At 35.8% G+C, this 13,495-nt stretch overlaps 1 protein-coding gene across 4 annotated transcripts; it reads left to right on the top strand.

The window, feature by feature from the left end:
- Positions 1 to 41: 41 nt before the first annotated feature.
- Positions 42 to 13,471, top strand: LOC119595429 (cysteine protease ATG4D-like). 4 transcript variants are annotated; one of them, XM_037944544.1, is made up of 10 exons: positions 46 to 158; positions 4,134 to 4,224; positions 4,716 to 5,483; positions 6,409 to 6,513; positions 6,654 to 6,839; positions 7,093 to 7,282; positions 7,487 to 7,563; positions 8,138 to 8,728; positions 9,733 to 9,929; positions 12,029 to 13,470. In XM_037944544.1, the coding sequence occupies exons 3-10, from the start codon at positions 4,745 to 4,747 to the stop codon at positions 12,203 to 12,205; spliced, it is 2,262 nt and encodes a 753-aa protein (XP_037800472.1). In that variant the 5' UTR covers positions 46 to 158; positions 4,134 to 4,224; positions 4,716 to 4,744; the 3' UTR covers positions 12,206 to 13,470. The 4 variants fall into 4 exon arrangements, with proteins under 4 accessions (XP_037800475.1, XP_037800472.1, XP_037800471.1 ...); XM_037944543.1 differs by having other exon boundaries at positions 51 to 271; XM_037944547.1 differs by lacking the exon at positions 4,134 to 4,224 and having other exon boundaries at positions 42 to 158.
- Positions 13,472 to 13,495: the final 24 nt, after the last annotated feature.

Below are 13,495 nucleotides of genomic sequence, written 5' to 3'. Positions count from 1 at the left end.
ACAAGTGCGATAATCATGCGATCCAGAAGTACGACGTCGGCCCAGCTATTCATCACATGAAGTCCTTCTTGTGAATGACGAGTTTGTGTTGTGATGAGGATTGTGACTTTTGGAGTTCCTTTTGTGATGTGCTGTGAGAGCTTTTAGGATTCTTCGTGGTAATTATGGTTGCTGATATCTTATCAGGGATTTTCTTCATTACTTAGATCGTAATACGTCGATTTGTTTCGTTAATATCGCTGGTTCTATATACCTTGCGTCTGCGATTCAGGTAATTTGGATCTTTTTATGTGTATATAGATAGAAGTAAATGGTTTTAACGATTTTATATTCATATTTATGACGGTGGAAAGAAGGGGGAAAGTAGTCGATGGGTAAGAGAAATATAGATTTTAGTCTGGATTTTTGTTCAGATTTACTTCGTATTATTTTTAGCCGAAGAGATTTGTTACAATAAGTTTATTTGCTTTCACTCTTGGCCTTGTATTTCAGCACTTTTTCTTCTGCTTGGAGTTTTTTGGTGGTCTGCATCGAGAATCTTTACAGAAGAATAAAGCAAGAACTAAAAGCAAAGGGAATGTAATGCATGGCACTTTACATGCAAGTATTTATCTGCATATTGTTGTTCAGGAGCCAACCATAGCCTCAGATTAATAGTAGCATCACCATTACTATTATTATTGTAAAAGAGATTTGGTATAGTTTCACTCACTCTTCATCTGTGACATTTCCTGTTGATTATAAGAAATTTGTACAAATATATAATAATTTGGTGTACATTTACATAGTAACTGCACTAAGGTGGGAAAAATATAATGTCACTGTCATAAGAAGAAGAGGAAAAAATAGTACACTCACCGGTACATGAAGTTATCTGTACACAGAAAAAATATCGTTACAAATGATGAAAGCAGGTCACAGCAAATACTGCACAGAGACCAAGTCTATGGCGACTGGGTCTGGGTGCAGAGCTCTTGGTAGGGACGTACAATGACCGGCTAGGGTTAGGAAGGATTTTGGCTCATATGGCGACGCTTATGGATTCCCACGGGTGTCCCCAAGATTGTTGGCTGGAGTAATAGGTACTTCGTCTCAAAGGGGTGTGGTTATTTTGTAATCAATTACTAGTTCTTTTGACTTTTTTCCTGGACCAGTCATTTGCAGTGAAAAATCAGACTGTGAATAACTGAAACAAAAACATTAGTTGCAAGGATGGATGGCAATAAAAAAAAAAAATCCTAAAGTAGAAAAAGAGAAAAAGGGGTTAATTGTTATAGAATAGACACACTAAGGGGAAATTAAAGGTGATATTCTTACAGAGAACAAAAAGAAACCGTCATTGATACAAGAAATAATCTGCAGCCATGAATGGTAATGCTTCACACAGCCTAAACCCACTCATTGCTCCCAGGTTTCAGCTCTTATCTTGCCATGCATACTGAGGTGTAGACATTGTTTGCCGGGGGACGTTGGGCAGCGGAGCCACCCTTCACCCCTCCCCATGCGCAGTGCCCGAAGGACATGCTCAGTCAAGGCGACTTAAATTGTTAAAAAAAAAATGTGATATGGAGTTGGGGATTTAGTTTCTGGTGCATGCATCCATAGTGTAAAGAATTACCAAATAAATTATAGATTGACACATCCACTTCCACGCAAATGTTTTGAAGACATTTTTGATGCTTTCAGATTTTTCTCACGTTCATATTAGTCATGTTCAATTAGTCTTCTTGAAACTTCTTATGAAGAGTGATACAAACTAAGTCCAGTGAGACAGTGGTACATTGTCAGGCTGTTGCTATACTTCACGCTGTAGCAAAGGCCAAGAAACGTTCAAGACTTGCATGCCAGCAAGACAGTGTTTAGGGTTATTTGTTATTTGACACTAAATAGTCTGGTAATGTTACAAGCTCCATCATGCCTGAAGGTATTTGGAGTACTATGTATGTAGCTGTTCTCTATATGTATACCCATTTTCATTTAATTGTTGATGTTCTAATGCAATGAATATTAGCCTAGTAATGTATATATTTCATATTGATAATGAATCATTGCTAAAAGAAATTCTTGATAATTTGTTTACTCAACTGTGGCCATCATGATATATACACTAGTGACTGCATCCCTCAAATTATTAGCAAAGAAAACTTAACGAAAAAGAAAAAAGGTCAAGAACCACTGTTTTGTAGCCAGTCTTGTTGTATTTATTACATTTTTAAAAATATATTGTTTGTAGGCTACAATATCATTTCATTTCTTTACTTTTGGAACTGTATATGCATTAACTCCTCTGCTATACTCAGTTATACATTAAATACACCCTAGTGTAGTGACTTCAACACCCTAGAGTTGAAGTCTCATAGTAAGTTGAATTGGTGTTGTTGCCAGAACTGATATTAATGTCTGTTCACATGTCTTTTGAATTAAATTTCATGTTTCTTTTGCAATGTAATCGTGAGAGTATGTATAAGGTCTTTTACTCCACAGTTATAGTATTGCGGTACATCATAACATGAGGATTAGATTGCTAACTAGAATAATGTTACTGTAATATTCAGATTTTAAAAGTAAGTGCCCTGTCTTGTTTATACTTCAGGATGGAATAATGTAATACCACATTCAAATAGATATATAATTCTCACCCCTGACAAGGACTCAAAGCTATTTATTCTTGGTAATTACCAGAGGGAGCAGTATAAAATCACTTGACTGCACTGACCCACTTTAAGAATTATTCAATTTGCATCATAATTCAGACATTGCAGCAAAGAAGCTTATTTCATTACAAGCAGTATTCATAAAGCCATCCACTTATACATACAGAGTATGTTCACAGTTCATAATCAGACCTATGGTGTTTAAAATTCCAGACAAAGTCAAGAATGATATCATGAATGCAGCCTTTTCATTATTTATTTGTTTTGTAGCAAATATTTAATAAGCACAAATAAATAGGAACAAACATATAGCATAATAGGTAATAAATAACAGTTAACATAAGCTGGATATATCCGATATCATTATGTGATAAAACTTTGTAAATATACAGTATTGTTATGCAGGAGAGAGGGAAAATGCATATGAAAATAGCTACTAAGTAAGTAACTAAGTCATCCCAAGACATCATCAGTCAGCAGGTGTCCTACATATAAAACCATACAGTGGTTATAAACATGAATATTGATAATATCAACATCAGAAAAGGGCTAATATGAAATGGAGTAAGCATAATTGAAAAAACCTACAATTGCTTTGATAAAATATGGATTGGAAGAAAAAAGAACTATTAAACCTGTTCCCATTACTGAAATTCCTTCAGAAATTGCTTAAGCATCATACAAAGACAGTATTTAATTAAATCCAGTAAATCATGTTACATATTGGTTTAAGAAAATCCTATTCTGATATACTAGAGATGGCAAAGAGCAAAAGTAAGGGTACCTTAGATTGCTTGGAGGATATACAGTTGTGCTTATAGCTCAGCTTGGATGTTGTTGTTATAATGTTTAAAAGATGCCTGCTGTGTTTTCTCCATGTCAACTTGAAACTTGCTGTAACCTGTGACAAATTTCACAATTTAAAGACCAACTCGGATATAATTCAGTGTCAGGTAATCACTATGGCCTTCATGCTTCTCACTCTTGGCAAGAGAGAAGTTTGGCTGGTTCCTGATGTGAAGATAAGTTGTCAAGGAAGTCTACAGTACAATCTTACTAGAATACAAGTGATGGAGGCTTGTTGGCTTTTGTGGTAGAGGCCATGTTAATCAGCAATAAGCTTGTGTTGGACACATGAATAACTTTTTAATGTTTCTTCCTCTTTTTTTAACTCCTTCATGCTTCACATATTTATATAGTTTTTGAAAATGTGTCAGTCACAGAAGGACTCTGTGTCCAGTAATTTACCAAATTTAAGTTTGTTAAGATTTATTTTTACCTTTCTCTTTGTTTCCCCTAATTAAGTACCTGGTATAAGCTAGGTAATTAGCTATACAGTGACATGTTGTGTTCAAGATTTATCAGATAGCCACCCTTTTGTATATGGATTTAAATATTCATTAGAAAACAACGAAATGTATAATTTAGTTGAGGGTTGATTTTCCCTTTCTTTTCCATGCATCAATGTGTTCCTCAAAGGTGTCAGTCTGCGGAGCAAGGGATGTACGTTTATATGTGCTTTGGGCACAGAGTTCAGACAATAATCCTAAGTCAGCAGCTTGGTAATCATGTAAGTTTTTATCTTGACGCTACTAGAAGAGTGTGGCTGTGATTGTCACCAGTGATGTGGGTGTGTGAAGTTCCTCATACAAAAGTGTATGTTTTGGCTTGTGATGATGACAGGCTTTACTAACTCAAGTGCAAATGGTAGTTTGTTCTCCTGTGATTGATTTTTGTTTTGTTTTGTTTTTTATTTGCTTTTTATCTCTTTGTAAATCAGGATATCCAACAGTGTCTGCATCCATGATTTTTCAAGATCCCTCTAAATGCTAATGTGGCTGGTGTTTGTTTTAAAAAATATATATGTATATATTCCTGCACATGTGTGTGATCATACAATTGATATATGCTAATTTTATTTATGAATTGTAACATTACATCAAGTTAAAGTCATACTTGGGAATTAGTGATCAAAGGGATTTTAAAGAAATATGTTTTTTTTTTTTTTTTTTTTTTTTATTCTATTTGTTTTTCACTCATCAATTCTGATGTTTCCATCAGGTTCATCCACACTACAAGGTCAATGAAGGATGTTGCCAAGCATACAGTCGGTAGCTAGCAGGCATGGTAGTCCCAATCGCCAACACAAGAGGTCGTCATCAAGTGGCGGCTTCTTTGAAGAACCAGTAGTGCCAATTCCCATGGCCAGGGAATGTACAGAAAGTACCGAATCTAGTCAAACACGCAATCATCTTAGTGGACAAAAGCCAAGATATGTTGCTGAGGGTATGAATGGATCTGCAACAAATGATGGAAGAAAGCCAACAAGAGTCAAACTAAAGAAGGCTCTGAGTCCCAACCACAAGCCGAGTCACTTCTTTGTGCGGACAGCTGGAGGCATGAGTGTGTCTGTTCCAGAATTGTCACCTGAAGTCAACATGTCAGTCAAAGATCAAATTGATTTCATCCCAGTAGACCCAGTGCCGCAGCTTGATGGCAGTTCCTTAAGCCAAAATGAGAGTCCATTGGTGGAAGCAGCTTCAAGGAATCAGACTAATAGAGCGCAGACTTACTTACCGCTCAGTGTTGAACTTGTGGCTGGCCGAGGGCAGACCAGTATGCCCAGTGATGGCAACAAGAACAGTGGAAGTGGTGCAAAGGTAAGGAGTCTGCCTCCATCCCATACCCTGGCCATGTCTGCCTCATTGATCAAGTCCTACTTCAGCTCAGGGCCAGAGAAGCAGCAGTCTAAGAGTGCAGGATCTACTCCTGACACTGAGACATCAGTCAAGACAAAGATGATTGGACTGTGGAATAATGTAAAATATGGTAAGTGTAATGAATCTGTTTAAATAAATATCCATTGTTTGGATTTTGCTAATGTCATCAGACTAGCCTACCACAAGACTATGATAGGTACATGGTTCAGTCATAAATAACAAATATGTAGTGCAGTATAATTATTTGAAAGACTGAAAAAGGTAAGGAAAATAAGTATATATGTAATTCACATCACTATGAAGATCAGCATGGTGAAATGAGGATTTAATGGTCTAAAAAAAGAAAAGAAAAAAAGAAGCACCAAGACTATACTGGGATCAGTGAAAATTATTATAGGAAGTTCATATTCAAGGCACAGTTCATAAGTTCATAACTTATCAGTGTCATTGTACACTTAGCAGTTATCGTTATATTATTTTGAAAGCCCAAGAGAAATATATTATAATTACAGACATAAGCACTGAAACATAAGTGGTGTTAATGGTGGTATAGGCTAGTTAACCACACACATGAAGAAGTGTGCAGGCGAAGGATGGTCACATTCAGCACTGTACCCTTATGGTTTAACCAGTGCTGAATATGAAGAAGGGTGCTCAACAGTATAAACAAGAACTAGAGAACTTGAATGCTTATAACCCATTCCAATGAGGCTGAGAGGGAAATGAAAGTAAGAGATGAACATACCAAGGAGAAAATGAATCAGCCTATAACAATGGAATATTTTGTTGAGATGAAATGCTGTTTTGTGTATGTGTGTATGTTTGTATGCAAATAATTTTGAGAATTTGGCCTAACAAGTTTGCCCAAGCAGTAAGCCAGTCCTGGACTAGAACAAGGTGAATAGTTTTAATGTTTAATTAAGCCAAGAAAACATTCAGCTCATAGATGTTAGGGGCATGCTATTACGAAGTTAATTGTAGAAATCTCTGAAGGTGTTTAAATGTATGGCCATATATTTTGTTTCTCCAAACAGGATGGACAGTCAACCTCAAAACAAACTTTTCTCGAGATGCTCCAGTCTATCTCCTTGGACGTGTGTATCATAAAAGCTTTGGAGATATGGAGAATTCTGAAGAAGGTGAGACTTTTATTAATTTTAAACCAAAGAATATAGGATGAAAAGCTCTTCATATATTTTATATGAATATTAAAGTATATAAAAAGTAAATGTGACAGAAAATACATCCAGTTTTGGAACCATAATTTTTCCATTTGCAGAGCTAGAACAGCATGGGATAGAAGCTTTCAAGAAGCACTTCCACAGCCTCATCTGGTGTACATACAGACGACAGTTCCCAACCCTTCAGAACTCCACCTTGACCACGGACTGTGGGTGGGGCTGTATGCTGCGCTCTGGACAGATGATGCTTGCCCATGCCCTCATTAGACACTTCCTAACGCAGGGTGAGACAGAGGCTTGAGTGAAATACGGTTTAAAATTTTTCGTTATTGTTTTCTTTCTTTATTGGTTTTACAAGAAAATTCTGTGAAAATCATAGATTGATACAAGGTGTGGAGAACTTTCTTTCTTTCTTTTTTTTCTTCTTCAGATTAAATGATAGAGAAAATCTCTTGTCTAGTTACTGATAAGTTCTTTATACATAAAGTTAACAATTTTAAAAACAAATTGTTAATAATTTCCACAACCTTTAAACAGAGTGGAGATACGATAAACATGTAACAGATGGCCCAGAGGAGGAAATTCACCGCAGCATAGTGAGGTGGCTGGGTGATTCCCCTTCTCCTGACTGCCCTCTGTCACTCCATAACTTAGTTCATTTTGGCCATAAATTAGGGAAGAAAGCAGGTGACTGGTATGGGCCAGCGTCTGTTGCATATATATTTAAGTAAGTATTTTCCTTCTCTGGAAATATGTATATGCATGATAAAATGCTTGAATTATCATTTTAAAGTGAAAATGCTTGTGAACATATTTATTTGATAACTAACTTGCATGAATTAGTATACTTTGATGTTGTTTTCATTGAAATATTGAATATATTTTATATTCTTTGAAGAATAGTATGTTATCAATGATCTGTAAATTTTAGAGAAGCTGTAGAAATGGGCTCTAAGTATATCACAGACCTACAGAGAATTTGCATCTATGTTGCTCAGGATTGTGCAGGTACGAATGCATTATTATTATTATTGATCATCACTTTTGGTATATCTGTAGATAACAAGATGGTTATTTTAAAAATGTTTGTGTATACACTCATACACATTAGTTTACCAATTTTGTTTATACATAGATAATGTCACAAGTGCTGCTTTAACAAAAAAGTTACTAGGCCTCCTCTTTCATAACAGTTTACCAGATTGCTTGATCTTATAGGAAAAAGTATATTTTTGTTAATAATAGCCTATGTTCATAAGGTTTCATTATAATGATAATAATATCAGTTATATTGAATATGAAAAATGATAGTATTTGAAATACAAATTTCTTCCTGAAAACACAAGGAATGGGTTAAACAGGTGAGGTCAGAAAGGTCTAGTAATTGTCACCTTGGTAACTAAGAGCAAAAGTGACAAAACAATACCACAGTGGACAGTGCATCAGTGGGTTAATGATTATTACTCATGGCATTGATTTTGGTTTTGAAATTCAGTGATCTCAAAACTAATGTTTAAATGTAGTAATTAATTTTAGAGTTAGTTTTAATCAATATTCTCAAATTTACTTAAATTTATTACAGTCTACATACAGGATGTGTTGGATATGTGCTCAACTTCATGTCTGTGCAATAAGGGTAAACTCACACAGACAGCCAAGGAAGCTGAAGCATGGAGGCTCCGCATGAAGCAGATGGGGAAACCAGGCAGAAACTATCTGGACCCATCCTCTCAGGCTTTCAAGAGAGGGCACATGGATTATTCTGGAAGAGATGGCAATAGAGTGAATGGCCAAGAAAATCACATGAATGGTACAAAGAGAGAGGGCCAGGATGAAAACCTGGCAGGGGACATGGCCCGAGTGAATGCAGGGGCAGCTTCACTCTTAGATGAAAATCATTACCTATCCTTCAGAGACTTGGAAAGGGTTAAACATTTGAGTTCGAATGCTGACCACAAGAATGTGGTAAAGCTCCCCGAAAGAGGCCCTTCTAATGCCTGTCCTGAATGTGATAACTGGAGATCTGTTTTGATAATGGTTCCTGTTAGACTAGGTGGTGAAGGACTAAATCCCATATATGAATCTTGCCTTTATGCTTTGTTCACCCATGACCTCTGCATTGGTATCATAGGAGGACGACCTAAACACTCACTCTACTTCGTTGGATTTCAAGGTAAATTTTTGGAATGCATATTATAATACTTAAAAAATATTTTTTTATATAATTTTTTTTTCTCTTTTTTCTGTTTTTTAGATTTATTTGTGTTAGAATATAGTATACAGAGAGCACATATTGCTTACTTGTACTGTTCATCACTTGAACATCTACATCAAGAATGAAATGAATTAAGGTCATCTTAAATATTTTGCAAAAAGTACATCATAGTTCCATTTCCTTTAAAAAGTAAAGAAATGTGTATAAGGTATAGTATTAATCCAAGTCTTTTTAGGTTAACTAAATATGAAGTTTGTTCTTCCATATATCTTGCCTTTATTTGATTATCTAGGTAATTATAATATTTACTTGTGATGATAATATGCTCTATATGTTTTATTAGATTATATAAACCTTCAACATGAGATTGCTTAGGATTAGGTCCTTCTAAGGCCTATACTTCATATTGATTACTCAAGGCTATGTCTGCCTAACCTTACCAGGATTAGCAGAGGTATGGATATGGACTACATAGTTAAATATATATATACATACATATACACACACACACACACACACACACACACACACACACACACACACACACACACACACACACACACACACACACACACACACACACACACACACACACACACACACACACACACACACACACACACATGTATACACAGATATATATGTATATATATACAGACACACATATGTATGTGTGTATATATATATACATATATATAAATATATATACATAAATATATATATATATATATATATATATATATATATATATATATATATATATATATATGTATGTATACACACACACACACACACACACACACACACACACACACACACACACACACACACACACACACACACACACACACACACACACACACACACACACACACACACACACACACACACACACACACACACACACACACATATATACATATATATATACATTCATACTTTCTTTTTCTTTTTTACAATAGAAGAGTCTTTGATCCACTTGGATCCTCACCTCTGCCAAGATGCTGTGATGGTCACCCAGCCAGTCTTCCCCATCTCCTCCTACCATTGCTCCTCCCCACGCAAAATGGCCCTCTCACGCATGGACCCTTCAGCCACTTTAGGTTTTTACTGCCACTCCCGAACTGATTTTCTCCGTTTGATGGAAGAATTACCAGAGGTAAGGTTCTCTCTCTCTCTCTCTCTCTCTCTCTCTCTCTCTCTCTCTCTCTCTCTCTCTCTCTCTCTCTCTCTCTCTCTCTCTCTCTCTCTCTCTCTCTCTCTCTCTCTCTCTCTCTCCCCCCCCCCCCTGTACAAGAAGTCATTTGGTCCCTCATGGATTCCTGTACTTCACTTTCCTGGAGTATCATCCTTGTTTTTGTGTCACTTGGACTTGAACTCTGTGCTTGCCTTTCAAGTTTATAGTCAGAGGAGGATGCTCATTTTTGCAGTTGATAATGCTGTATTTCAAATTAGATGCCCCAGACTGCATGTTATTTGTTCTTCATTGAACACCTCTTTAAAGGTGGGGTTCCAATAAAAATTTCATTCAAGTGAAGGATTATTATCCTTTTGGCTAGGGCTAGGCACACTATCTGGGGAACTAGGAGAGTCAGATCTAGAGCATTCTTTGCCCTCAATCTAATTATTTTTTGTAGATATTGTAGATCTCTATTGGGCTTACTTGGGTGGTCACTCTGATGGGAGGGCAGTTTGTAGGCCAGGTGCTCATTTTGATATCACTAAATTATTAAAATGAGTAATGGTTGGCTATTCATTATGTCAGAACATTGGGTCAAGTAGCTGTTGTACACTTGGTGAGATACAATTCTATCTATGTATAGTATATAGACCTACCCAGAAAGTGTTTGGCCATGTCTGTGTCTGAATTTAGTGAAAATAACAAGAATAGAGTCTTAGAAATTTGTATGAAGAAAATCAATAACAATTTGCATATGTTATTTGTAAAAAAATGTACCAATTTTGGTGAGATGATATACTTAAAATTAAAAACAATCATAAGAAATCTGTTATTGCAAGCAGTAACTTACTGTTATCTCACTCAAATGAGACTAAAAACACCTCTCATGCTTGATAATGGGTAATGAATTTACACACAACAAAAAAGTTCAAAAACCATTGGGGGCTTGGATATTTTACTTATTTCAATGGGTTTTAAAGCACTGAGTAGGGTTGAATTAAGGTGGGACATACTTAACACATTTCAAAGAGTAAATAGCACAAATCTCCATATCAAAAAGAAAAATAAATCATTCATAATAATGGACACCTTAAGTTCACATTAGTGGTTTTTATTGTAGTTTTTGTGCAGTTTATTGGAGTGTATGCATATTTACTCTCATTTTCATATCATAAGAATTATATATAAATCAAATTTGTCTCCCTATCCTCCCATGTGAGATAGTCCCCATACGTATTACTAGTAACAAATCTTCTGATCAGAGATGAGGCTGAATGTGGATGCTTCACTACCCAAATGTGGCCCAAAATACTGGCCACATGAGCCGCCACTCTGACAGGATGTGCAGTATATAGGCCAGGTGCACAAGAATACTCATATGCAGTGACCAGACTGCACACCTCCCATTTTCAGTGTTATTTCCTCTTTCTCTTTATAAGCATTTTTTTTCTTTTCTTTTCTTTCTTTCTTTCTTTCTTTTCTTTCTTTCCTTCCATATTCCTATAAGCTTTATCTAGATGGTAATAGATTGTTTTCTTTGCAGTCTCTATATCATCTCTCAAGGTAGTCCTTTTTTTTTAATAATCAATTTTCTGTAAATTTACCTGTGCTGCTGGTTAGGACAGGTAGGAATAGGACCCTGAGCATGGAAATAGCATACTCCCTGAAACTAGTGCTCTTCCTGTCATGCCTTTCGGATGATACGTTATCAATTATCAGTGGAAATATTTGTAAAAGCCCCTTCCTAAATCCCCACTGAGTCTAATCATCCTCCAAGAGCTTTGTACACTTGTGGCGAGTCATTCCCGTCACCCTGGCCTTCAGCTGAAGTTCACATGATGGCAAGTTCCCATCACCCCAGCCCTCAGCCATATTTTTCTATGATGGCATATTCACCCATCCATCAAGTCAAATTTTTTCACGACGTGATGGTCATGTCATCTGGATCGTAGGGGTCAATATTGGTTTTTATTTTAATTTTTAGTATATGAAACCTACATATTTTTTATTCTAAACCTTTTATCTGTATGGAGACAGCAGTTCAGATTTAAACTATTTAGTATGTTCTGAATTTTCAGATTTTAACTCCCAAACAACCAGGATTCGACTACCCTATATTTGAATTTGTGGATGGCCGTTGCGAAGACATGGATGCCTGCACACGCCAAGTGTCCACTGAGGACCAAATGGCAGCTTCATTACCACGGGACACTCCACTCCTTCCTCAGGATTCCGAGGAATTTGTTTTTCTCTAGCATGTCACAATGTGGATAGGGATGTTATGTTATTGTACTGTAAAGTAATTATGATCATGATTCTCCCAGGTTTGGTGAGTCCATAAGGAGTGTGAAGCATGAATGGAATAGACAGGACAGGAGAATTCAGCTTAGGGTCTGGAATGCTTGAAACCTTGTGCAGAAAAGAGAAAGAAACGGTTGTTGAGCTTTGTTTGATTTGTTTTAGTTTCTGAGGATATGATTAGGTTTTGGAAAATATACGTTAACCAAATGAATATTTTTCTTCTTTTTTTTTGTCTTCACTTTTTTTTCTTTACAGTTATTAAGCTTTAATAGTATTGTGGAACCAGTAACTTGTTTTTATTTTTTGGCACCATACTTTTTTTCATTTTTCATTTTTCATCTTTTTCTTTACATTTATATAGCTTTGATAGTATGATAATTCAGTGTTCATCATGAGAATATATGTTTGATTAGGTCTATTTTTTAAAGGACTGAAATCATGTTTTGTTGTGTTTGTTAGGCAAGTAAAGCTGGTTTATTTGTAGACATACTGCTGTCAAGTGTAGTGTTTTCACATGAAACCGTCCTATAAGCTGTATAGTTAGTTCTGAGATGTGAGGAAGCTGTGAAAAGCTATGCGAGGTGTGGAGATTAACAAAAACAAAAAATCAATCGATTGATAAATCTCTTTGTGATAGCGAAAGAGTGGCTATATGGTCTTACATAATAGATTTATTGATTATCTTTTTTTTTTTTGTTTGTTTTGTATAACTACTATGTATATAGAAGCTTTTGTTTCTTTCCATTATTTTGGTTTGTTACTTATTTGTGTATTTATTTATTTATTAGTATTGTTCATATTCTAAAAGCTTTGAAGGTTTATAACATTAATGTTTGTGTACATATTGCCTATTAGTGTAAATCAAGAGCAGTTTACATAAATTTGAGCTGTATCAACACTAATTTAATGCTCTTAACGTGTTTAAAGTCTTCTGCCTGGCCATTGGTGATAATGTTTATGGTTGCAGTTACAGAACATTTTAGTGAGAGGTCTTGTTTTTATATATAGATATATATATACACAACAGGTATTCACCCTAGACACTGATAATTGAACCTTCCCAGCACAGTGACCTCAGTGTACATTTGTGTAATATTAGATATATTTAACTCTACAGGAATGATTGTATGTGTAACAGTTCAAAGTCATTCACACTCTCTCTCTCTCTCTCTCTCTCTCTCTCTCTCTCTCTCTCTCTCTCTCTCTCTCTCTCTCTCTCTCTCTCTCTCCTCTCTCTCTCTCTT

The sequence above is a fragment of the Penaeus monodon genome, chromosome 36, assembly GCF_015228065.2.
Source record: "Penaeus monodon isolate SGIC_2016 chromosome 36, NSTDA_Pmon_1, whole genome shotgun sequence".
Taxonomy (NCBI): domain Eukaryota; kingdom Metazoa; phylum Arthropoda; class Malacostraca; order Decapoda; family Penaeidae; genus Penaeus; species Penaeus monodon.
The sequence above is the reverse complement of the archived record's forward strand: the minus strand, read 5'-3'. Positions and strand labels throughout refer to the sequence as shown.